The 27784-nt window shown below is 41.4% G+C and overlaps 1 protein-coding gene across 2 annotated transcripts in view; it reads right to left on the bottom strand.

Annotated features, from left to right (window-relative positions):
* The window catches only part of TRUB1 (TruB pseudouridine synthase family member 1), a 35344-nt gene extending 10978 nt beyond the window's left edge, over positions 1–24366 (bottom strand). Inside the window, exons 1-4 of one of the 2 annotated variants that reach the window (XM_024555571.3) lie at positions 24055–24366; positions 20546–20644; positions 13287–13342; positions 3802–3883 (exon numbers count right to left, since the gene is read on the bottom strand). In XM_024555571.3, coding sequence (XP_024411339.2) covers positions 3802–3883; positions 13287–13342; positions 20546–20644; positions 24055–24349 — 532 coding nt within the window. In that variant the 5' untranslated portion in view covers positions 24350–24366. The remainder of the gene's footprint in view (positions 1–3801; positions 3884–13286; positions 13343–20545; positions 20645–24054) is intronic. The other variant, XM_024555572.4, reaches the window with a different exon arrangement.
* Positions 24367–27784: the final 3418 nt, after the last annotated feature.

Raw genomic sequence — 27784 nt, forward strand, 5'->3', positions numbered from 1 at the left:
TTACGCTAGGACTTGGCAACTACATTTGGGTACACTACATCCAAGAGAACCGAGTTCATGCCGCTACCGAGAAGACACCAAAGACACAGAGCAGCTTTGCTCACCAAGCTCCAAACTGGAGTCAACCCACAAGCAGTCTGAATACACACACACTTACACAGACACACCATTCTTACATATATATATACTTTCCCCTCACACAATATGGTACCTTCTCACAATGGCATAATACACAGCAATAAAGAAAGGCCAAAATACTGATACATGTAGCAAAACAGATGACTCTCACATAGATGAACAGATGAATTGTGTGTGCCTGTGGAAGAGTCCAGACACCAAAACATACTGTTTCACTGCATTTCTATCAACTTCCAAAACGGCTAAACCGTGCTACTGTTTCAGAGCTGACACCACGGTGCTGGCAGCTCGAACTGCAGTCCCAGAGCAGAGACTGGGAGGGGCATCAGCGGGGTCTAGGAACCTTCTGTGTCTTCACTAGATGGTAGCTGTGTGGATGTTTGCCTTGGGCTAGTTCACAGAGCTGCGGTGTACGTTTGCTCCACTTTTCTTTATTTGTCTAATGCTTTATAATGAAGAGGTTTAAAAACAAACAGGAGGTGCCATGAGGTAATTGATATCCAGCTACACACGAGCCTCCTAAGTGTCCCTATTTGTTCAAATCACAATCTGAGACTCAGTTCAACTCCTCGACTTCCTCCAGGGAGTGTGGGCAGCCAGGCCGGAGTCCAAGAGGAGCCACTCCCATTAACAACAGAACATCCATTTGAGAGACCTTGGTGAAACCCTGTCTTGGGACTAAGGGGTGGGTGCTGTTTAGAACAGAGGGTTAGCACGAGCAACCACTTTCCTTTTTCGTTTCCTGCCTCCCAATAAAAAAGCCACGAGAGAGAGGAAAATTTGTTCCCATCTCAGGAGCAGTTAGGCCTTCCCAGAAGCCTGGCCCCCATCTAAGGCAGCCTGGAAAGTCACGGTCTTAAGTGTCCTTCTCTCAGTGGAGGACAGATGGGCACAATGAGGACATGGGCCCTGAAAGACACTAGCAATTGCACCTGGGACTTAACACCTACACAGCGAGCAGATGTGGACGAGGGAAGGGCAGCAGGAGCAGGAAGACGCTCTGCCCTTCCCGGGAGTCTCGGGCAGTCATCCTCTTCGCGAAAGCCTCTGTCGCCTGTCTAATTTATTCACGGAGTGAAATGTTTTACTCTCCATGCCACACACTGTTCTAGACACCAAAAAGACAGTGAGGACCAAGAGAGCCGTGGTCTCAGCCCCACGGCTCAGGGACTGACATGCAAACATATTTAGAAATGGTGAAAAACACTACGTGGGAATAACAAGTTATGAAAGAGAATAAAGGGAAGGGACCTATTAATATGGTTGGATTTTTAATTCCACTGAGCCAGACTCATTTTCTTACTCCTCTGAGCCACCTCTCAGCTCCCTAAAATAATGGCAAGCAGTAGTATTGGTCTCGGTGGAACAAAATGACTTAGGCACATCCATTTGCCATTTACTGCACACTGCCTTGGTTACTTTCTCCATCTGTCACTTGTTCTCAACAGGGCAATGAAGAACTGCGTTTTTATTCTTACGATGATGTAATGGCTGGTGCCAGATACCTGTGCTCTGCAGACGGTGTAGCACGGTGAATTGTCCTGTACACTGCGTGACTCTGGATGTACGCCGGATATTTATGTGGGTGAAAGTCTGTTTATAAGCACCTGAAGCTAGAACCTAACTCCACTTTTCATTTAAACACAAAGCGTTTTTTGTACTTTTTTCATATATTGAATTTTCCAGTACTAAGTCATACAACACACCTCTTAACAGCCTGCATTTGTACTTGTGACGTTTACAATGGTTTGTGAGGAAGTGCAAACATCTCACCACTTCATTCTTCCAGGATAGTAATATCTGTGCATTTACATACTGATGTGCCACTTTTATTATAACTTTTATTTCCTCTTTATATTCCATTTACTGTATATTAGTGATTTTTTTAAAAAAACATGTAGGTAGGTTAGAGCATCTTTGAATTTTATTTTGGGAGTAAAGAAGGCATTACAAAATATTGGTTATAGGTCTCAGTTTTGGGGTCTCAGAGGGTAGAGAACCTAGGTCCTAGCTCTTCACTAGATAGAAGTTCCGTAAGGACACAGGCTGGGTTTTACGCTTATTTATCTTCCCTCTGGTACCTGCTATAGCAAACAATAAACATTTGCTGATTTACTGAAACCACTCAGAAAAGTCGTATCAATCAGCAAAATTCTTTGACTTCTCACCTTCTGGAACTACAGATACCATTCAATAAACTATAGGGAGCTCTCCTCTTTTAAGGCTTAAAGAACCTTAGTTTCTCCACAACTCACTCCAACATTTCAATGAGACGATTTTAACAAATGATGCTTTCTTTAAGACAAGCAAATAAGGCGACACATTATACAACAGAGTAGGTTTGTAAATTCCACAATGCCTCAGGGCAGGAAGGAAGCACACGTTTAAGTATTTTCACCACCCTGACCCTCGTCTAGAATCCCCACTCAATGAACTGCACCACCACGTAACTGGTTTTAAACCCCCAACTTAGGTCATGGTTGAAACTTCCTCTCCCTCACTATGCCGTCCAGCCAGCAAGTCTCACCAAGGTTACCTCTTCACCATTCTAATTATATACGTACTGACATCATACCTTCAGTATACTCTGGGAATCTGATATTCTCCTATTGCCCTATGCCTCTTTACTCTTAAAAACCTTCTGGTTGAAGATTATGATTGTGTTTCCACTAAATGAAGGTCGACTATATGTTTCCTAATAAAAACAGTATCAAGAATAAGTCAACATTTATTTTTAAAATGACTCAAAATAAATCAGTGATTTCTCTTTTGATTATGTTGTTTGATTAATCAAGTAAAATACTACATGTAAGTAAATATCAGCAGGGCAAGTGAAGCCACTGTGAAGAATGAAACTGCTGGTCTCGGTCCGGGGGCAACATGAAGTGTGCAAGGAGGACATGCAACACAAAAGCCCAGGGAAGCCACGTGCGGGCCTGTCCGTGGCTAAGGTAAGAAGTGATCACATGAAACACAGGCAAAACAACAACAAGCAAAGGGAACGTCTGCATGTGGTTCACAACTGGTGGCGTGATAACGTAGGTGAACTGACTGCACAAAACCGCTTCATTATAAATAGCACGAGCACTGGGAGTTGCTAGGAAACCATTTCATTTATCTATCCTTTCTCAAAACGGTAAAAAATAAATAAAGGAGTAGAAAAACTAAGATTCTGCTTTATTTCCAGAGAAATAGTTTTCCCTTTGCCATATCCTTTTACATGCTCCAATAGCAAAGAAACATGATTATTAGTTTTAAATCATTAAACCTGGTACATTTATTTCAGCAGCTAAGAAGTAATTCTAAAATAAATAAATGAATATACAAACAATTGCAAGACACGAGTAAAATCTAACAAGAAAGTTTCTCTGTTTTTCATTTACTAGGAAAAAAATGTCCTAAATTCTAGGTACAAATGCCTTCTGGAAAGGGAATTATTTGAAAGAATTCTGAACATTATAAAAACTGACTATAGGAAAAGAGGCAATTATAATGAATCTTTATTAACAAACTCATAGCAAATAAACAACATGACGAATCATTTATGATCTTATTAAAATAAAAGCTGTACTGAAAACTAAAATCACTAGTAGCATCAGGGTAGGGAATTCACAGAATCTTTTCCTAAATGGTGAAAGAGAGCACTTTAGACGAACTTCGTACCGTAAGGTTTCTCTTCGGTCACTCTCCCCGTGGAGTCTAGTGTGTCGGTAGCTTTCCCCAGCTCTCCAATGGCAACATACCTCTAGAGGAAGGGCAACAAGGGAGAAACGCAGGCCGTGAGGTGAGGAAAGGCCGTCGTGCATGCCCTAAGAGCCACACGCAATTTTACTGGTACCGCCAACACGGTACAGAACACAGGCAAACAGACGGCAAGCGCTCCGTTGGTTTTTGGTAAGTGGGAAGCACGTGTGTAAACTGGAAAACAAGCCCAAACTTCCCACGGCAGCCAACAAGACAAAGATAACTGGCTTATAAACATACAGCTATTGCAAAGAGCTTTCTGCAACCAGTTCTGATCTTGAAGGAAAATGTTCGTATGTGCTTACGGGCAGAGAGAGTGGCACAATACACCCGTGCATGGCCACCACCAGATTCCACAACTTTACCACACGTACAATTATAGTTGATTTCAAAATAAATCTGTTTGCTACTTCTTTTATGAAAGACTAAGCCTAATCTTTGTTAATTTGATTATGCATTTAAACAAAAGCTAAATACGTAGTTCTCTGAAGGGAAAAGTCACGTCTCAAAACTAATCATTATTCCTAAGTAGAGAAACAGATCATTCTCAGTTCACTGAGGTGTGTTTTACTGCTCATTTCAGGGCACACTGCACCACAATTTCCTGACACTCCTTTCATTGGGACAAATTCAATTTTAAGTGGAGCACCACATGAAATACTGTGACAAACGCAAGGAACAGAATTCCCACTAACATCAACTGTAGCTATGTGAGCCATTTTTTAAAAAGGAAGCTCAAATATAGTTTATTATTAACAAGCTTACTATGCTAGTAGAGGGACCAGAGACAAAAATGCAAAAAAAAAATTAGAACTTCAAATTCTCATAAGCAAGCACACATTTCATATCCGCCTCAGTGCCCTTTTATGCAATCTCCCTCTATTATATAGCTCAGATTTTTTATTTTACAAACACAATACAGAAGGGAATGTTCCAATGCATTTCAATTAACTTTAAACGTTTTCCATCAATACTGACAGAAGTTAGTTTCCATAACTAAACATTTAGTCCCATCACCCAGAATGCCCCACTCCTGCTCCTGTTTTGGGAACAATCAACCTTGGTGGAGCAGACCACTGGGAGAAGCGCTGCAGGGCCAGTGGGAAGAGCACCGACTCGAGGGTTTGAACCCTTGCTCCACACTGGGGCCCAGTGGGTTAAGTCAGTCTCTCCTGTTGGAGCCTTGTTTTCTTTATCTTCAAATGGAGATAATAACAGTACCTCTTGAAAAGAAGCAGAGTTTAGAACAACAGTACCTGCCCCGGGTAAGCCATAAAAAACAATACTATTATTGATATTATATTTTAAAAAAAAGGTAAAGTGATTCACACTAACAGTGGTTAGAGTGATTCATCTGGTTACAATGAATTCCCATAAGGAACAGTAAAGCAACAGTGCTCTGATTTTTGTCTTAATAATCTGTCTAGTTGCATAAGAAAAGCACAATGCAATCACGAAGTACACTGTGTCCAGATATTTGTGCTATTCTGCTATACAACAAGTTTTAACGAGGAACCTTTGCAAGTACGCAATCAGTGCTCGTTAGTCTCTGGACTACAGGCGTCCCGGCCTTGAGCCCCCTCTCTTCTCCCAGGCTCCAACCTCTCTCAAAGCTGCCCCGTTAATCCATCCCATCTCCCAATCAATCCCTCCACCCCGCTGCACAGTTAGAGGAGTAGGTGCTCAACACCAGTTTCTTACAAAAAAGAATGAAAGCCTATTATTAAACCCGCATTATATGTTCATTCATTTACTAGTATATTCATTCAATCATATTTCTTAAGGACTGTGAATATACAAAATATTCTTTTACATGCTCTTTTAAAATTTTAAAAAAGATTTTATTTACTTATTTTCAGAGAGGGGAAGGAAGGGAGAAAGAGAAGGAAACATGAATGTGTGGTTGCCTCTAGGGTGCCCCCTACTGGGGACCTGGCCTGCAACCCAGGCGTGTGCCCTGACTGGGAATTTGGTTTGCAGGCCAGCACTCAATCCACTGAGCCATACCAGCCAGGCCTACATGCTTTTGATACAAAGGTATATACTAAAGTGTCCCCTACCTCTAGAAGGTTAGAGTGTATTGTTTCCATCTACATGCTAGAGAAGTTCCTATGCATACAACTCTTCATATTCCACAGTTCTGGACCTCCACGTTGTACCTGCCAAGTTTCAAGTCATTCTAGGTTCTGCAGTTACACTGAATCTGGCCACATGCTGGATTCTTGTTAGGGAAAATAACAGCAAAACCAGGGGTTCCCAAACACTGTGATTTCAGACCCCTTGTCAACACTTGAAAGTTACTGAGAAACCCTGGCCCAATTTCTCCTTCACAGGAATTCTTTAATATTTGCTTCATTACATATTAAAACGGAAAATGTGAAAACACTAGTATGCATACGCATTCGTTTAGCCATCAGAGCCATGACGGTACCTTTGCTCGTCAGGTACCTCCTGAAAAACTCCACTGAGTACTTAAGAGATGGTCAGTAAAACAGCAAAGCTATGGCAATAGTTTTGACTTCAAAAGACCCCCCAAAACAGCCTCCGGAGCCCCTGGACTGCACTTTGTGAACTACTGGTCTCAGTCAGTGATTTTCAACCTTTTTCATCTCATGGCACGCAAAAACTAATTACTACCATTCTGCAGCACACCAAAAGAAACATACTTTTTGCTGATCTGACATAAAAAATAGGTATAACTTTGATTCATTCACACCAAACAAATGTTGTTTGTGTTGGCTGTTGTCATTTTCTTATCTGACAGTCCGAGGGAAAGGAGGTCAGTGTCCCTGACTGGTTAGGTATTACATGTTTTAAAAAAATCTCGTGGCACACCAGTTGAAAATCGCTGGTCTAAGTCATACCTGATTTCTAGCTATCCCGTGTCTTGGCACCCGGCACTAATTATCTTCCAATTATGCTCAATAACCCACAAACTACTTAGAAAAATCTACCCAGAGAGTTAAGCCTTCAGCTGAAACAAAGCCTCACCACCACCAAGTCATGGGAGAGAAGAAAACAGACATGGGAATTTACATGCACAATCCCACCATTTTATCCTATGGGGTGTAAAGTATTTTTCACTGGCCAAAATTCTACAGAGATAGGGCTTTAGAGTTGTTTATGTCCCACGATGTGTATCTGGAAATTGTGAATTCTATTAATGAATTCATTACAATATAATTCCACTATCACAAAACAAATGGAGGTCCTGTAGAATTTTTAAAGAAGTTTCCATTGAACTGTAGGTTCTTTGGGACTTGCGGTTTCTCGCTGATACTAATATTGCTGTATTCGCTACTTCACTCATCCTCAAGCTCCCTGAATGGCACTAGACAACTTTAAGAACAAATTGGCTTCTGTACTCTTCTGGAGAAAAGATGATGTTTGCATCACAGAAAGTGTACATAATTATTTCCATCTCAGTTCCATTAGGCACTGGTTTTTCTGGTTTGATTTTGAAAGCTTGTGATTCAGTTTCACAAACAAAGGGATATTATTTAGAATGAGGAAGAACATTAAAAAAAAACTACCAAACCGAAAACATGTGGCTTTGAATGTCTTCATTAAAAAAGAGTAGTTTTGTACAGTTTGTAAGTATAAGCCCTTCAAAATTTTCAACAGAGTCCTTACGAAATGTATGAATAGTAACAGAATGTAAAGAAAAGGTACAAAGTGGAATAACCGCTGGAGAAAGGGCGTTAGATATGCCCAAATCTTGGCGCGTTGGCTACGTTTCACAGGAGCATTACTCAAGTCACACTTCAGAGTTGACACTGACTGGTTACCCTGAAAATACTACTGCACACTTGGGGTACACTTGAGGTACATCACTGTCCTTTGAGCACATCCAGGGTGAAAGTCTGTGTACCCAAACAATAAGACTTGCTCAACTACTGGAGGGGATACAAAGCTGCTTCCGGAGGAAGTGCTGGCTTTGCCTACAGACACTACTGGACTACGGAGTATCTCCACACAGATATGGGAGCAGCCTTCTATCTGGAAGATGCGAGTTAAAGTCTTCATGTGGCCACAATGATTTCATAATAGAACAGCAACCCTTCCATCTGCTCATCTGGTCTCTAAAACATACAGAAGTAACCGATTTAATCAGCAACATAGAAAGCAAATAAAGATAATAGTCCAAAACCTCATCGAAGTCTGTTACTTCCAAGTATATCTGCTATCCAGCCTCTGCTTAATGAGTGGCTCACAGAAAGTGTAACTCAGGGAAGATAGTAAAGCACTATGCACGCACTGCCTTCTTCTTGGTAATCTACTTTCCAAGTTAGACCAAAGGGACGCAGAGCCTAACTTCTCTCGGGAGCATTTTACTTAAATCATATTTTGTGCAGACGTACATCTGTTGTAATACTATTTTTGAGAACCACTACCTGTCTGTCACTCAATATGTCTCACTGTAAGAAATTTCTTTCTCAGTTCAATGTCCAGAGAAACTCTCTCCCTTAAAGAACTGGCATGCTTCCTGTTTCTGATGAGTACCATGTTTGGATGGTACTGGATGACCTTTTGGTACTCTGGCTACCGGAAATCACAGATAGAAATGAAAGGAATGAAATTAGATGTATTCAAGCTTTCCAACAGGTGTCTACAAGACATCAGTTAGAGAGATCCAGTAGGCCTGGAATTCAGGAGAGAGTTTTGGGGATGGATAAAATACTTGGAAACAGTAACAACAGCATTTCCTGAGCAATTTCAGTATATAAGGCACTGTACAGAAAACTTACATGCTTTTTATACACATTATTCATGTAATCCCCAAAGACAATGCAGTGAAAAAAATAAATGACAAGAGAAATAGCAAAAAAGGAAAAATAAAAAGAAAGAACTCATGAAAATGGACAACAGTATGGTAATTGGAGGGGGAAACAAGGGTGGGTGGAGGTGGAAGAAGGCATAGGGGAATAAATGGTGATGGAAAAAATAAAAATTAACTTAAAATAATAATAAATAAGTAAATAAAGAGAAATACGTTCATTGGTAGAGCAAAATGTTCTATAAGATAGAAGAGGAAGCGAATGAAGACAAAGAAAGGCTCTTTTCTTAAATCTTACCTGAACTGAAAGGGAAGAAATGTGAAAAAGGAGTTGCATAGTCTGAATGGTCTCTGGTCTTCAAAATGGACATAAAATGACCCAATGGCCTAAAGACTGTATTGAGAAGGTCAGCACTCCACCCATTAATTTACAGTGGTTGCATGGAGTGGCATCATGTTGAAGATTCTAGGGATGTTCAACAGGAAAGAGCATTAGGCCATGTTCAATTAGCAGTGTCTCCAATAAGGACTGAATGGTGAGGAAAGGGTGGACTGTGATATTGCTGAAACATGCACATCAAGTATCTGCCATCCCAGAACTAAATATTTCTACTCTTGAGTTAACTCCACCCTACACATACTGTATGTCTAATTTTCTGTGATGCAAATAAAGATTTATCTGTAAGAGTAGGAAGTGGAAAGAGAGTAAACACCAGATCAAAGGCTGGGTCTGCGCCTAGTTAGAAGGCTGCAGGCACTACACACACACACACACACACACACAGAAAGAAGAACATCAAGAGTACACTGTACATAGGGCTAAAGTTGTATGATAAAATGTTTTGTTTTTTATGATGTAGGATCATAATGTAAAATGAATTTGTTACTCTGGGTCTTGGTCAAAAAAGTTTTGAAAGCCACTAAGTAAGAGGATCTCTAAGATTCCTTCCAATGCTAAAAACAAAATCTATTTTTAAAAATTTAACTACTTTTGACTTGGCTGGTGTGGCTCAGTGGATTTGAGTGCCAGCCTGTAAACCAAAGGGTCGCTGGTTCAATTCCCAGTCAGGACACATGTCTGGGTTGCAGGCCAGGTCCCCAGCAGGGGGCACATGAGAGGCAACTACACATGGATGTTTCTCTCCCTTTCTTTCTCCCTCCCTTCCCCTTTGTCTAAAAATAAAATAAATGAAATATTAAAAAAATTAACTACTTTTGAGAAAAATATAATCTTCAACAAAGTTATAAGTAAAATTTAAATACTTTAATTTTTCAACAAATACACAATTTAAAATTAAAAGTATAAAAAATACAAATAGCTAATGAGGGAATAATCCTACTTTTGAAAGGTGAAGCACCCAAGAACTAGGTTTTTGTAATGAGATGCACCTAGGATCTTCTATTTAAGTTTCTGAGGATCAGTGATTTCCCTGTATGACATTCAGCTTTCCTGGCTGAATACCAAAATGGTTTGTCACAAATAAAGCTTAAGCCAGAGCCAACAATGTATTTACATTTCCAGTCATCATATTTCTGAAAATATGCCTGGAATTTGCATGTCAAACCTCCCAATAACATATAGTGTGTATTGTGTGTGTTTGTGGTTGAGGGTAGAGGGGTGGATAATAAATATTCCAATGAACTCAAAATATTTTATCTTGGGAAAACCCAAATAAATTCCTTAATGTAAATATATCTTTTCTGTTATTATAAAGGTCATTTGTTCATTGTAAAGAATCTGGGAAATACAAAACCATGTTTAAAAAAGAAAATAAAAATTATCCATTATCCTGTATCAAAATTCCTATTGCTTATATTTGGAGTTAACAAACAAATATTAAGCAGCAGGCAGAAAACATGTATCAGAAACAGATTCTAAACTCCATGTGCCTGTATTTAAGCACAATGTAGGAATTTACTGTAAAACAGTCAAATTCATGCACTCTAACAAAATTTTTGTATTCTGCGACTTTTTAACACCATTCTGAAGATTGCAGAGCAAGACACGTTGAAATTCTTCTTCCATTTATCTAAGGCATTAAGAGCTGTTCCAACTGAAAGACGCAGGTTTTATGTCAGCTGGTAACTAAAATGTAATGTCAAAGGCAATATGCTTTCCAGGGCTTTTTAAGAAAAGCTTATGTAGACTGTTAGTGAACAAATAGGGGGTTCAGCGGCCCACTGCCACTGAAAGGCAAAGTCTAGAAGCAGAGGCTGGTGAGAAAGGAAAGAGGTTTTTATTTGGATGCTGAATGATCTGGGAGAATAGGGGACTCCCGGTCTCAAAGCTCAGCTCCTCTGCAAACCCACAGAAAACCCAGCATCCTCAGCAAGACCCAAACAGAAGGCAGTGCCCATATGATAACACATTTCACCAGTTGAAGAAGCTCCATTTTAAACTACCGTCCTTTGGAGCTCAAGGTGGCTGCTAAGTGGTCATGCAGGAAGCTTAACTTGTTCCCAGCTGCTGTCCAGCCCCAGGCTCCCTCCCACAGGCTTCGTGTGGAGCTGGTGCCACCACCAGCTATGCAGTTTCTAGGCCCACAAGGTCAAGTGCTCCCAGGCCAGAGAGCTCATGAATGCACTGGCAAATACTCCACCAAGTCAGCAAGAGAGAGACTCCCTCCTGGAGGCCGTGGGCCATGTGACTGAGCAGTCACATGGTCCATGGATAGGACAGGCCAGTGCACCTTCTGGGTGCAAGTCCCGAGCAGCAAACAATGAGAGAGAGTGTTTGTTCATTCCCCTGGATTTCTATTAGCTTTGGGTGTGGGACAGGCCAGGTGCCTTCTAAGAACAACCAATTAACTTCCTGAACTTTCATGCCCTCATGGGGGTCCACCTCCCAATCAATCCCTTCTCTCCCCAGGGTAGACTGACAGGCGTCTCTGGTCCAGCACCTCCCCCTGCCCATTTTAATTTCTACTGCACGTGTGCCTGCCTTCCCCTGGTCCCACCCCCAATTTGGTACTGTAAGGGGGTAGGAGGGCTTTTTCTCTTTTAGCATCTTGCTAGCCTTGCACATGCTCAGTGTAAGAACTTCCTCCAGCTGCCATCTTGCCTGGGGTGTGGGGGAGACTCCCTGGCCCTGTTAGCTCTGCACTTCCCTCCTCCTAGTCCTGAAAAGGACAGTGGCCCACACTCAGGGCCCACCCACAGAGAGCAACCAAACCAACAGCCTAAGTAAAGGAACCCTGGGAATCTCACAGTCTTTGAGGCAGAGCCGAGGACAGCCTCTGCGGGAGGGGTAGGGCACCTGCAGCCAGGACCAGGCCCTCTGCACAGGGACAGAGTGTGGAAAGGCAAGAGCTCAATTCAGTGCAGCCTCACAGACTCACAGAAGTGCAGAGAAACTCCATGTGCTTGCCATGGCCCCAAGGCAGTTTGCAAAGGTATTTATTGTCTGACTGCATGCTGCAGCTCCCAGGTGCCATTCCCAGGGCCTAGCTCCATCTCCCCCAGTGACCCCTCCTAGTCCCCACCCTCAGCCCACTCCCAGCAGTCCGGGCACATTGTCTACGGGTATCAAGACCACCGCCACTCAAAGTGGTCCAAGGTCCAATATCCATGACAAGATTAATTTCAGCAAATGAGGGTGTTTAAAACTTATGCAGCAATTTGACACTGCCATAACATTTTAATTATATTTTACAAAAGTCATCAATTTGTCTGCAATGAACTAAAACAAAAAAACTTTAACAGTCTTTGACCAAGTTTTTTTTCAAGAAACAATTTAGACAAAATCACTTTACCAACTATTTATATCCCATTCACAGCAATGTTTTTCAAACAGAAAGTTTAGTCCAGGGACTTGCTGAAATTCTTCTCTATCTAATAACATATTAATTTGCCTCCCACAGGCATTTTCACTGGCCCCTAGACCCAACTATTATAACCTAGTAACTAATTAGCATACAGATGTCATTATGTCTCAGAGCTAGAGCTGGAAGAGACCCTACAGAGGATCAAACCATTTTCCCTAAGGAAAAACTGAAAGGCCCCGAAAGGTTAACCACTTTGACATCTTGCTTCAATGCCCCTTCATCCCACGTTCCCTCCTGCAGGTCACTCACCCAATGCCCGAAGCAATCCACAGGTGGCGGGCCTCCCACGTTTCTGCGTAACCTTTCCTCTCTCTCCTTTCAAGAGCCTCAAAAAGTGCTTACCATCTTAAAGAAGCCCAGTTCTTTTCCTTAGCAAACATTTGTAACCATGAAGGAAGCATGTCTTTTGCTGAAAAGTTGCATGTTTTACAAAATGGTATTGTTTCTATAAAAATCCAAGGTTTAATAAAATCTGCCAATAGAATTTATGATCTATAAGTTCCCTTTCATCTAAGAAATATAATTATATTAAAAAAACAGGTATAATTTTTTTCAATTATGGGCACAGCAGACTTTTTGCTTCTATAAGTCAAATTTGCCTTTCAATCTTGACTTTTGAATTTAGTCTCAAATTTTGAATTCTCAGATACCATAATTATAGATATTGTGATGAATACTCAGGATTGACACTCACTCTTGCAAATTTATATAGTTCACTTTTAATTGATAAAATCCAACACATGGTCATTACGAAAAATATTCAAGAAAAAAAAAGAAACACAGAACTATTTCTGTATTCTTACCTTGGACCCTGACAACATACTGGTCAACATTTTTGTTCCCCTTCCAATTCCAACCACTACAAATCAAAGAAAGAAATATTATGACACTCTATTTTGAAAAGTAGGTTTTTAAAATATCTACATATTCTGGTCAAAACTCCCTGGCACCTGTTACACTGAGTTGGAAAGAACGTATATTTAGCGTAGCTTGAGAGCTCCCCCTGCTCCAATCCGTTGAACTGGCCATGCAGCCAAGAAATTCTGACAAGGAAGGGAGAGAGATGTTTTTTCTTCCCCAAAGTATACAATATGACAGAAACCTCAACCTGGTCATTTAGATAATAAAAAGTTTTAGAAAAATCTTAAAGGATTCACTGGAATTTTATATGGGCATCGGTGAAAAATACATGGTATCGTTAACCACGGTCTGATAGTCTTGACAGTTCATTATTAAACAAAGCAAAAGCTATCATCATAGCTAATGAACTATTTAAAGACGATTATTGCCCAGCAGTATACAACCAAGAAAGCAGAAACGTAACACGTCAGCCCAACGCACAGAAGACTGCCTGCGTGGGGAATGAGCATCTGCAGAGTGCGCTCACTCAGACCATACATGAAGTCCAGCGACGGCCCGCCTGGCTCTGCAGGGTCAACCTTCGTCCAACCATATGACAACACATTTCACCGGTTGAGGGTGAGAAGATATAATCATTTTCTCACTAAATAGCAAGTTAATTTTTGTAAGAATTGGAGTATTTTCTCATCAATGGGTACGATTTTACAAAAGAACACAATATAACCACCACAATTCAAAATTACAAGAAGGAGACATGACTGGCGAGCTCAGTTATCATGAATATTTATAGCAGTAACCACTCACTGAGTTCACCATTTATCAAATCCCACTTTAAGTGTTTTCCATTCACTAGCTCATTTAATCCTTACAGCAACCCTAAAAGGTAATACAATGACCCCTATTTTATAGATAAGAAAATTGAAACACGGACTGAGAACTTTGCCTAGCACCTCACAACTAGTATATGGTGGAATTAAATTTGAACCAGATGGTCTAAGAGCAGACCTTCTCCTCTTCACCCTCCCTGCCACCTTACTCGCCTAGGCTTTCTTCCCTCTGCCTGCCCCCCTGCCCCCGCCCCCGGTCTAAATACGCCTAAAACACTGCGAACCTGACTTCCCTACATTCAATGCATTCCTCTACCAATTGATAGCATTTCTGAAAATGTACGCTGTACACTACAACCCCCCCCCCCCCCCGCCCAATTCTCAATAGGGTCCCAATGCCTACAGTACCAATTCCTTCATCAGGTATTCAAAGTCCACCCTTCGAAACCCAGCTCAAATCCCAACGCCTTTAGTAAGTCCATCCCAAACCCCCTCTAAGCTCCTACGATACTAGTCATACTAATTTAGGGACGAAGATAAAAAACTGTCTGCCTCCGGAATGCTCTGTGGAGCACAGTACTCTTCAAATGACAGCCACTGCTGCGGAGGCAGACACTCAGCATGACAACAACAAAGACTCAGTGCGGTTTTATCCCATTCAGGAATTCCCAACCAAGAGTCCTTGAGCAGCTACTACGCGCACAGTCCCGAGAAGACTTCGAAGGGAACAGCACATTTTCTGACTTTGAAAAAGCTTATCATCTCGTAGGGAAAACACAATGCAGACAAGAGAAATCACAAGTGCTCAAAAACAAATGTTGCCTGAATGAATGCATGACTAACACTAATAACGATGTGATGGTATATGATTAGGCGTCAACGTGAACACAGAGAGAACTGCTGCAGGAGGTAAGGAGGGGGCGTCATAAATGACTGAAGAGACCGGGAAACACTTCACTCAAGCACTTCAAACAGCTTCAGTTAGGCCTTGAAGGATGTATAGCATCTGAACACAGAGAAGAGAAAAGCATGTCCTCAGATACAAGATGAGCACAGTGGGTTTATCAGTCAGAGCCCGGCGGGGATGGGGGGCGGTGTTCTTGAGAGCAGGCTGACATATTTAGCTTTGTCATGGCTGAAATGCTGAACTCATTTCTCTGCCAGTTCAGTCATCCAGAATAATGAAGTTTAAAACAAGAGGGCATCTTAGAGTTATCCAGCTTAACCTTCTCATTTTGTGCCCAGGAAAACCAAGGCCCATGGAAGCCCAGTGACTGGTGAAAGCGGAATTTTAGGAAGACTAACACAGAAGTGGCATGCAGAAAAATCATCTGGAGTTGAACCCGGCCAACGAGCAGCTTTCATTCAAGGGACAGTTTAGTGGACAAGCATTTTACTCAATTTTTTCCCATTCAATCAGTCAAATTTTACTTGGTGCTTGCTGTACAGGCACAGAAATGAGTAAGACCTCGTTCCAGCCCAGTGAGTTACAAAAACAAGGAATGGAACTTTCACATCAGCAACATAAAGAAGCAAGTAGGCAGGCTTCACGGTAGGAGACACCATTTCAGCTGAACCTGGAAAGACCAGCTTCAATTAAAGAAGACAGAAATAAGAAGTTTATCTGAAAAAACAGCATTGGCAAAGATACAACAGTTTGAAAAAAATATGACAAATTAAGAGAATAAATGAATAACAGGGCTTTCCAAGCACTCACAATTATTGCTTTGTCTATCTCCCCAATTTTCTGTGCTCAAGTGTTTCTTTGTAAAAACCCCACTATTTCCAAACCTGTGCAAATGGCCTAGTATTCTATTCTCAAATCATAAAGATAGATTTTATATATAACAAAAGCCACTTTAGGAGAGGCAAGGGTATGACACATGTAATTCTAAAGCTTTTCGCAGTAGGACATTCCTACTACCATTTATTTAATTCTATGATGCCCTTGCAACCAACTTAAGAGATCTGGTATTTTTCCACTTCTAAGAATTTATCTTAATAATCACACAAAAAGTTTTATTCATAAAGATGTTCCTCACAAAAGTCAGTTCTACTAACAAAATTCTGGTAACTCCAATGACTTCAAGAAGGGAAACGGTTAAGTAAGTTGTATTTTACCCATATGACAACACCTTGCATTGCTATCGCTATTCAAAGTAACTGTTCACTTCCTCTCAGAACTGCTTTTGCCAAGTCCCCTAGGCTTTGGCATGCTGTGCTTCCATTTCATTTGCGTTTTCTGATTGCCCTCTGATTTCTTCTTGAGCCCATTGGTTGTTCGGGAGTGTGTGTTTAATTTCCACATATTTGTGAATTTCCCACCTCTCCTCCTTTTACTGACTTCTATTTTCATATCACAGTGGTCAGAGAAGATACCTGATATAATATCAACACTTTAAATATATACAACTATATTTGTCAATTTTTCCTTAATAAAGTAAAAAGTGTTTACAGAGTTTTTTTAATTAACATAAAATGCTTATGTTATTATATAAGTAAAAAAGGATACAAATGTACATACAGTAAAACAGCTCAACTTTAAACTTTTGCATAGATAAGAAGCTAGGAGGAAATATGGCAACAATGTTAATAATTATCACTAGAAGGTAGAGAAAATGAATAACTTATTTTCAATTTTTTAAAATATTTCCTAATTTCTACACTGTGATTTTATAATCTCTGAAGTTAAAAATAATAATTTTTAAAGTGATATATAGAAAATTAGTTTCCAGTTTAAGTGATTTATAATAAATGGGTGTACTGGTTTACCAACTTAGTAGTAAAACAACACAAACTTATTATCCCACAGTTCTGGAGGTCAGATGTCTGAGGTGGGCTGGGCTTTATTACGCTAAAAATTAAGGTATCAGCAGCCAAGATATCACCATGGCTGTGTTCTTTCCAGTGGCCCAGGGAGACCCTTTCTCTAGAGCCTTCCCAGGGAGGGTCCTTACCCCTTCCAGCTTCCAGAGGGCACTCACATTTCTTGGCTTGTGACCCTCTTAATATTCAAAGCCAGAGAGTGAATCACTTCAACCTCTGCTTCCATTGCCACATCCCTCTCCTCTGCCTCCTCTTTCACTTTTAAACTGACAACAAAACAGAAACAGAGGCATGGATACATGCAACAGATTGACAGCTGTCAGAGGGAAGGGAGGTGGGAGGGACTGGATGAAAGAAGGTGAAGGGATCAGCCAAAGAACATATATGCATGATCCCTAGACCCAGCCTACAGTGTGGGGACGGCCAGAGAGGGAAGGGGATCTGGGCAGGGCTGGGTGGAGGTTGGCAAAGGGGGGAAAATGGGGACATCTGTAACAGTGTCAACAATAAAAATAAAGTTAAAAAAAATTGGTGATTATACTGGGCCCACTTAGGTATTCCAGGAGAATCTCTTCATCTTACAGTCAGCTGATTAGCAACATTAATTCAAATCTGCAACTGTTAACTCCCCTTTGTGATGTAACCTAATCAGAAATATATATAAATATATATATAATGTTTACTAGAACTACAAACCTGAATTTCAGATTGTCTTAAATTGTCAACTAAATTTTTAAATTTGTAAACTAAATTTTTAAATTTGTAGCATTAATATTTCAAAAAAAGAAAAACAGTCTAAAATGTTGAAAGTAAATGTATCACACTTTTTTTTCAACTAAATTGTCACACAGGTCCAGTTTTTATTTTTTTTAAAATGGCTTTTATAAAGTACTTCATGGGAACAGTATACATCTCTACATTATAGATATTTAATAAGCCTTCTGAGTCATGGTAGATACTACCCTCTTTAAGAGATAAACAAACCAACATTCACAGAGGTTCTGGGATTAGCCCCGGGTGTGTGTAGTTAGTATGTAAAGCAGCCAGTACACAAACCCATGCAAGATTAGAGCCCCAAAACCAACTTCTCTTAAGTCTCTAGAAATACTTAGACAACAAATACTCCTTAGGCTGTGACTAAATGCCTTTTTTTTGTTGTTTAACTTTATTTCTCATTGGAAACTTTATTCATCAGTTTTAGAAAAAAAATAATAAATCTGACATATGAACATATTACATCATCATAAAAGTCCCTGTGTGCTCAAATATAAAATATGCGTGCAAATGAAAAACTATTTCCAATGCAGCCACTTCCAAACATACAAATCTCAGCCAAACGCCCCCCTTCCTAATACTAAACTGGAAGCTTCGACAAGATCCCTAAATTTCAGTGCTGACAATGAACTCATTTCACTCACTGCCTCGAATATCACTACATACTGATGACTAAGAACCACCAGAAATTAATGCAGTCGGTCTGTTTAGAAATAAGCAGCAGATGTTCCCCTCTCTCCTCTTGTACGTATGGCGGTGGGCCTGGGAAACAGTCGGACAGGATGGTGATGGCAAACAAGCTGCAATGCAGGGAGTTCGGAACTGACAGGAATAGTGGCGAAGCCACATGTGGGACCAAAGGCAGAGAACGCTGTGCTTGACTGGTAATCCCTGCGGTGGGGGTCGGGAGAAGGGAACAAAGGCAGGTGTGCCCAGTACCTGCCATCCCAGATTCAGGCGATGGCTTTGGAACTGAGCAGACCTGGTCCAAATCCTGACTTTGCTACTCACTACCCATGACAATGCACGGGTTACTTTATCTCTGGGCCTTCATTTCTTTTGTAAAATGGGGATAATAAAACTCACCTTGTAGGTTTATAATAAGGGTTAAAGTATATAATTTATGAATGTCCTAAGCACAATGTAAGAGTTTCATAAATGGCTATCATTAGTTATGGTAAAAAATAGTAACATTAATGGTCAGAATTTGCCTATTCAAGTTCTCTAATTCAAGAAAATCGATTTCCTTGTGTTTATTTCTATTTTAACCTCAAAGTTAAGATATTTTTGCCAACATGAATTAAATAATATCTGTAATATTAGAAAATGCAAAACCACACTTTGTTTCTAATTTTCCTGAAAAATATAATTTTCTCCACTAATATTACCCTCTAAATAAGCACTCATTTCATTTGAATCACTGAGGTCAGGTCTGCCGTTGTGTGCTTGTATCTCAGTTTAGCTCTGACGAATGTACTGGATACTGTGGCACGTTCACAAACCATGAGTCACAGCCCGTCAGCGCATCACGAACTCAGGCTGGTGGGTTACCATCGGCATTTAAAGAAAATAGAATGAAGTATGAAACGCCAGAGCGTGTAAAAAGGTAAGTACTGTTCCATGAAAGTTCTTTCTAGTGAGAAAGGAGGAGAAGGGGGATCCCAATGTACATATTTCTGTGACAATGACTATAGTTACAGGAAAGTTTGTAAAACATCTCTAGCCTGTTGATACACACTTTAGCAGTCTATAAAGACAGACTCCAGAACCTCTACCTGATGCCAAAAATAAATAGGGGGCATAAAAAAGAATGAATGATTGTTCTCTCCTCAATCAATTCTACCAATTTTTCTCCACAAGCAATAAAATGCTCAAGGAAATGTCTCCAGGAAAAAGTGACTTCCTCTCAGGAACTATGAGGTTCACCTTCTCAAGAGAGCTGATCTCAGAGATTAGATTCTATATAGGCAAAAAAAAAAACACCATATACCTTGTTGGGAGTCCCCAAGGCCACTCTAGGTTGGCAGATTCATATGTGGCAAAGATTCACTACAGTGACAGCAAAGTCACACAATGTGTCAGAAGGGAAAAAGACACTGGAGAAATCCATGCATGGGCTCCCTCATTCTCTCTCCCCCTCTCTCTCTTATGAGGGGGGCGGGGGACATTTGAGTATGCTCTTCTCTCCAACAATGAAAAAAGCAGTAATGTAGGCAATGTTCCTGCTCAAGGAAACCCAGTAGAAACTCAGCACCCCAGTTTTTACGGTGGGGAGATGAGAGGGATGGTCCCTCAGGCATCCTCTACTTATATGGGGGGACAAAATGCTGCACTCCAAGAAGAAAAGCAGGTGTTCAGCATACACATATCGCTCACACAGTCAAAGCAGAATAACCACCCCCATCAGACAGAGAAGGGTAGAAAAACTGCACAGGTTCCCAGGGGCCAGGGAAGGGCGAGCCTTGTTAGCAGACTTCCTAAAAAGAGCAATTTGGGGCCTGCTGTGTTAACTCTTTCCTACACAGACACAAACCCGTTCTCACACGTATGTCCTATCCACACATAAAAGAGGCTATTTCTAATGGCCTTGTATCCCTCACCCCACCTAAAGGCTGCTGTAGAAAACAGCACTATAAATCCAGTAGACCCGAGAGATCCCACAGCTGACTAGAAATGTCATGGCTTTGTCTTATCTTTATCTTATCTGTTCCCAATCAGTATTTCTTTCTGATATTAAGTGACAGTTCCATTAAACTTCCATTCACATTTCTTACCCAGAACTCCTCGGGCTGCGCTGTCTAGAGTTCCTCCATGCCCGATTTTCAAAGTCTGCTTTTTCCTCTTGGTCCATTCTGAAGAAGGCATTCCAGCTTCTGTAGAGTAGTTGAGATGAAAAAGGTAATTACCAAGACTAAGAATGAAGTAGGATCTTCGTAATTATGGGGGAGGGTAGATGGAGTATTTAAAGCAAATGATAACTATGATACAAATGTAACATATTTAGATTGTGACATTACTACCAAAGAACAGATTTTAAAATGTACAGGTACTCTAAATTACAAAGAAATAGTATTCAAAAATGAGTCATCTAGAAAGTAGAATTCTTTTTCTCATCATAAAAAGTAACATTTTAAAAAGGAGGTCAATGTCCACGCCAACCCATAAAAACCTAGTAGACTGCGGGTAGGAGGGGCTGTTAGACAGAGAGTGATGGAAAGCAGGTAACTTTCACGTGGGCAGCTAGTTTCAAGTGTCCTTCCTTTTATTTCTAAACATCCTTTGCTTCCTAGTGTTCTTCCCCAGTACACCTGGTACTTAATGCTGGGAGTGCATCTCATGCAGAGCTACTTCCAAAAAACGCTATGTTCCCAAACTGTCTATTCATTGTCCTTCTCTCCCAACCAAAGCTCCCAATTCCTTAAAGAGGCTAATCACACTAAAGATTATGTGGGAAGGTAACAGTTAAGTTGCTTCTTAACCTCTGAAGCATTTAGATTTAAAAAAAAAAAGAAAAAGAAAAAAAGAAAAAAAAAGAGGATGCCAACCTGGCCTATCTCATATTCCTACTGTAAAGACAAGTTGAAAAGTTATCTTGAAGAGCTTTAGAAATGACAAAACACTCTAAGAGTAGGTAGTAGTTGTTATTATTATGGCGTATAAGACAATAGCAAAAGAATATTGCTACTGGACTTCAGATAAGGAGAGGGGCAGAAACAGCTGCTTTCACCCACGCCTGTCAAACCTGCCTTACCATGACTAACATCAAGAAGATAGAAGATACAGCAAAAGGAAATGAGAAGAGAGGCCACAGAGAGGAAAAGGAAGAAAGCAAAGCAATTGTGGAAAAGCTAGATTAAATGGCCAAAAAAAACCCCGACAAAACTGTGCTGGGTTGCCGGGCCTGGCCACATGATTACCACCCTACTGAGACAGAACCCGAGTGCCTGGCAGCCAGCCCCAGCGCACTCTCCCAGTGCGAGCTCACCGCGCTTGGAAGGGCATGGCTGTTTAATGTAAACCTGCAAGGCCTGGCCTGGGCTTCACACTCTCCTTTCAACCCGTAATGCATCTCTCACCCGTGAGTTTACAGAAAACTTTTAGGGAACTCTGTATTTTCAACTTGACATTGCTTGGATTAGGAAGGCCTATAAGTTTACTGTCTTCTCTTTGTATCCAAATTTACCTCTTTCAAGTTCGCAGATGTACTGCCACCTCTACTATACTGGAGTTTGTTCTCCCCACTGGTGCCATGCATGAATGAATATTCGGTAAGGTCTTTTCTAGCTATAAAATTCTGATGTTTCAGGCCTTGAAAGATTCATACAAAGAAGAGCAGGGACTTTAGTGTGACGTGAATCAGTTAAGGCAAGGCAAGGAATATTAATACACGGGGGCCATGACACTGAGTGTGGCTGTCGAACCTGGCTGGCATTAGAATACGGTGCCCTGGAATCCCCATCTTTAAGAACCTTCCTAGGCAATGATAACAGCCAGTCAGGACGGCATTTGGGAAGGCTTGGTCTAGCTAATACGAATATAGAACAGGTCAACCACAAGCAATATCGAAATGGAGAGCAGCAATGAGATTGCCTGTGACTGACAGTCACACTGAGGAGACACAACAGCAACCAAGCCAACAGTTCTTAGCACACCAGATGGTTACCCTGAGGAAAATGCAACTCCAACGAGGCCAACAAGATTCTGGTGGAATCTTGTTGGGAATGGGATGGGGGCCAAGGCTACGCCCTGAATTTCCACAGTGGAGGTCACTCTGAGTGGCTTCCAGAAGATGGCCCAGCAATGCCCTGAAACAATGTTTTAACTGAGTTTCAAGAAGAAACTTTAGTTCTCGGAGGCAGATTAACCAGAGCCAGGACCGTGGCTTTGATCCTATCAGAAACCTGTCTGAGACAAAGAATGGTAATCATTATTGAGGAACAAAAAAAGTCTTCAGTTTAGCTAACAAGTCAGGCCAAATGAAGGCAGCGATTCTGCTGAAACAACTCTCAATGACAGCACAGAGCTTGTCCCTGATGCAATTCCTTCTTTTACTATCTCCTATACCACCCATCCCTGCACAGGAAAATTTAACAAGAATGAGTAGCTATAAAACTGGAATTAAACATCTGCAGGACAGTACCTATTGCCAATAAACATTTTAATGTGTATTGTGTATGTTTTAAGCCACAAATTCTTAACCAGCTTAACAATAACCCACAACCTTCGGACCAACCAAGCCACAAATTCTTATCAGAATGATTTGTTTTCTTATTTTTAAAAAAAGTGTAAAGTTTGCCAGGGGCTACTACACAATGTAAGACAGTTCCTGCACTGGTTTAATGGAAAGACAGGCCAGGGCCACACTCTGGAGGGCCTTCCATATCTAGCTAAATAGTTTACCACCAAAGGCTGCAGAAATTACTAGACTACCAGCTTAGTTAAGGGATGAGACGGTATCTTTCATCTTCACATCCCTATAGGCTAGCACAGATCTGGTTTATTATAAGTGTCCAATACTAAGGTTCCTTGATGCCACTGTCTGAAATGATTTACGAGGCAGATGAACTAAGAGAATCTTCAGACTTTGCTAATTCTCTTCCAGTGTATGTGATGAAACCAACAAAAAGACTGCTCTTAAAGAAGTGACCAAGTTATATTCAGTGTTCTCCAAAATGTGGTCCACAGACTACTGACACAGAATTATGTGGAGCAATAGTTTATAAGTACAGTTTCCTAAAAACATCCAAGACCCTCAGAATTACCATCTCTTGGGTGGGCAAGGGTTAGGACTCTGCACTTGTACTAGGGACTCTACGTAATTATTACGCCTGCTATGTGGAAAGCACTGTATTAAATCTTCGTTAACAAAATAATATCTGCACTTCCAACATATTCTTAATGCAGCTTTGGGGATTCAGAGTCAGTACTTCCTTTGGGTGGGGTTCACCGACGGGAGCCAAACAAAGGGCTCCTCTAGGGTCAGATTACAAAAAAAATTGGTCTGCAAACTCAAGAGCTGAGGTTTATTTGTGTGTGCGTGGGTTTTGTTATGCTTTGTTCCCCTGAGAGCGCCAGCTGCCAACTAGGCTACAGGAGTTCACGTCAGGGCGAGTCCAAGCCCGAGATGCCCCAGATTTCTGTCCAGATCTAAGGCAGTGGTCCTTCACCCTTTCCCTTCCTTTTCTCTCTGGAGTCATGAACCGCAAAAAAGCCCAGGGTGCTCCGTGCGGCTTCCGCTCTCGCGGCGACCGTCTCGGCCTGGTCCCCACCCGGGCTGCAGTACCTGCCAGCAGCTTCTCCTTCAGCCGATTCAGCAGCTCGGCTGAGGTGGGCCCTTTGGGCTTGTGCACGGCGAACACGCCGCTCAGGGACAGCAGCTTACTAGCCAAAGAGGCTTTGGAGACCGTGGCTTCGGATCCGGTCTTGGCCACGGCCGCGACCGCCTCGGCTGCAGCCGTCGATGGCGAGGTGGCGGCTGTTGCTGCAGCTGTTTCTGCAGTTGCGGGGACTAGGGCTGTGTCTGCTACCAGAGACGACGACGACACCGCCGCCGCCGCCGCCGCCTCTGCAGCAGCCATGCTTTTGAAACCCAAAACGGTTTGTATCTGGAGTCGCGCGCTCATGACGCAACAAAAAATGCGCCCGACCTACCTTCTTTCCCAGACTTCGTAGCTGTGCTAATGCGAAGAAGGTCGCAAGGGCTTGTGGGAATTGTAGTCCACGGCCTCTGCGGGCTGACAGATGGCTGTGCGCTGAGATGGAGCAAGCAGTTTTTCTCCTATAGCTCGTTTGCTTCTTAGGCAGTGTGAATTCGGCGCCGTGGGTATGATTTAGAATTTCATGTCCTAAGCTGCCGAACCGGAACACTAAGTCTGTGTGTATTTTCGGCGGGAAATCTCTTCACATGCCACCTGCCCACCGCCCTTGCAAAACTAGTAAGACCCAGCGTCCTAAAATAGAAAACTTAAAATTCCGACTTTTGCTGCGCTTGTGAAGAAACACGGCTCCCTTGCTTCATTCAATGTATTATGCTCTTGGATTTACGGCTCAGAATTAAAATACACCTGCATATTAGCTCTATTAGAGGAAGGAACCAATTTACTTTGTTCATTGCTGTATCGTCCATCAGTGCCCCACACGTAGTACGCCCTTAAATAACTATTTGGAAATGAATAAATGGATCCTAGTTCTTCAAATTCCCAAAAGAAACTTCTAGGCCCAGCTAATGCTAAATCACGTGGGCTTATTTTAATGCCACTCAGGCATTCCATCCACCTTCCAGCTACCGCAAAGCACATGTAATTCTTAGTTATTACAAGATATTTAATTTTAACTCTTCTGTAGATTGCATCCCTTGGTAACACATTGCTTAGGTATCAAAAGGCATTGTCGCAATGCATAAAATTAAACTTTACTTTCCATGTGAGGCCAGCCTCTCTGGAAGACATTCACGCCCCAGCAAAACTCAGGAACATCGTTCTGATCCTGGCACGAGGCAGAGTGGAGAAAAATTCGTCATTTTACTTCTGCTCCAGATGTGTTAAAGCATATTATGAGTGTGGTCAGACTGATTAAGTTTGTCTTCATTGTTTTCCCAAGTTTCTTTACAGCTACCCTTCCTCCTCCTCATCCTCTCACTCGTTCATATCTAATATCCTAATGATGCCTCTTAGCTGCTCAGATTCGCCAGTTAAGGGACCCTGTTTGAAGTCCAACAAACCCATGAAAGAACAGCATTTTAAAGACAGTGTGTACTTCTTCCTATATTTTCACCATTCCCCATTTCAATCAGATCACCAGACTCTCATTAAACTTCTGGGGTGCACAACAACGCAAATGTACTTAAAGCCTCAGAACTGTAGGCTCATAAATGGTGAAAATGGGAAATTTTATGTTATGCATATTGTACCACAAAGAGAAAGGCTGAAAACAATCTTTGGGAAGTTTTTGCAGGGTGGAAAGTTGAAATATTTAAAAGGAAAACACTTACTCTTGTGGTCTAGTATAAAAAAAGCCTGAGCTAAGTGAAAACATTATGCATGGGCGGGGCAGGGGGTGGGGTGGGGGGAGCGGTGGCCTGGAGGCCAGAAGAGAAGAGAATTATGTTGAGAATAAGGAGGAAGAAGCTGAAAGATTGGAAGCTCCCAGGATTAGATACCTGAGCCTACCTCAAGATTTTCCAGGAAGGTAGCATGACTTCAGATGGGATGGCTGCACCCTAGGGAGACAAGCATCCTTTAACGTCAGCAAAGGTGTCTGTACTCTCCTCGTGGTATAGAAGCAGAGAGCCAGAAAATGTCAGAGAAAGTTTAAAGGAGACTTCAGCTATGATGGCTTGGAGATTAGAGAGCCTTTGCTCAGTGTCTAGACATCAGTAAGCTCCCCTAATTCCATTGTGACTCTGGAGTGGGGGAGTTGGAGGGAGGGTAGAACCAAGGGTGAAAAATAATACTTCCATTTGAATCTTCCACAAGCCCAGTGCAGAATCAGAGTTAACTTGATTAAAAGAAAACAAAGAAATGGATATTTCTTACATATTTTTGTTTCTGGAATGCTAGGGAACAGCAAGATTAATTCTACTCTGCTGTCAAGTCTGTATTCCTGACATGAAAGCACCAACCTCTAATTTTCTGAAGTAACTGACATCTCCTACATTGGACAGGCCTTGAATTTACAGGTTCTCTTACATAATATATATATATGAGTTAGGATTCTTTGGTTGGGAGTGGCAGAATTTGATTCATCCCAGCTTAGGGTTTTATCAAAAGGATATTTTTAAATGATCCATCAGATGTTAGAAAATTATGCAGAATCTGGTAAGTTCTCTGTTATTCTCTCTCTCTTTCTCCACCCACATTCTCCTTTTATGCTTCCCTCTTACGTCTTCTTCATTCTTCTCTTTTGACTTTAACAGGCTTTTTTTCCTTCTCCTCATTCCACATTCTTGGTTTAAGCCATCCTGTTTTGGTCCAATTCCAAAAATATTCAGGATGAAGTCACTCCCGGCCACCTACAAAACATAGTGCTTCCTTCATTTTATTCTCAACCACAGTAGTTTCCTCACTCACTTTCTTGCTTGATTTTTCAAGATAGCATATTTCATCAGACATACAAAATACTTACTTATTTTGTTTAATGTCTTATTTCACCCATCAGAAAGTAAGCTCCATGAGGAATTTTTGTATGTTTTATCTACTGCCTAGAATAGTGTCAGATATAGCACTCAATAAATAATGGTTGAATAAATGAATGAATCAACATGGCAGCTCCAGCAGAAACCATGTAGATCAGGGGTGTCAAACCCATTTTTCCCGGGGGCCACATCAGCCTTGTGGTTGCCTTTAAAGGGACAACTATAATGTTAGGACTTATAAATGTAACTACTCCTTAACTGTTGAGGAGTTGAAATTACATTTGGGCCTTCAAAACTTTGAAGGCAACCTCAAGGCTGATGTGGCCCCTGGTGAAAATGAGTTTGACACCCCTGATATAGATAGAGGGGATTTGGTGCCAGTTCCCAGAACAGTGCGGTACTGTACACACAAAACAATAGATGTATATTCCAAGTGTAACTTACCTCATGTGGCCTCAAATGCTTTTATCTCCGTTGTATATGTTTGGAACTGAGACAAAGAGAGAATAAGATTACCTAATGCCATATTATAAAATTCCAGCTTTCTAGACCAACTTCCATACTGTCCTTGACGACCCATGTGCCTCAGACAAGACTCAAAAATTGATATGACTTTTAGGCTTTATTCCAAATTTGCCACTGGATCCTCCGTGGTTGCATTCCTGGGGCACTTAATGGATCCTTGCCATAGGCACGTTTGCTTGGGCAAGTGATGCTTTATAAACTCTCCAGTTGTTGCTCATCTGTGCAATTTCCCAGATGGCAGAATCATCGAAATAGTGCTTTATGAGAACTTATAGACCATATTATCTGGATCCCTCCCTTTAAAACTGAAGCACACAAAAAGGTGTTTCTTATAAGAAGAGAGTACTAGAGATGC

Source organism: Desmodus rotundus, chromosome 4 (assembly GCF_022682495.2).
Source record: "Desmodus rotundus isolate HL8 chromosome 4, HLdesRot8A.1, whole genome shotgun sequence".
Lineage (NCBI taxonomy): Eukaryota > Metazoa > Chordata > Mammalia > Chiroptera > Phyllostomidae > Desmodus > Desmodus rotundus.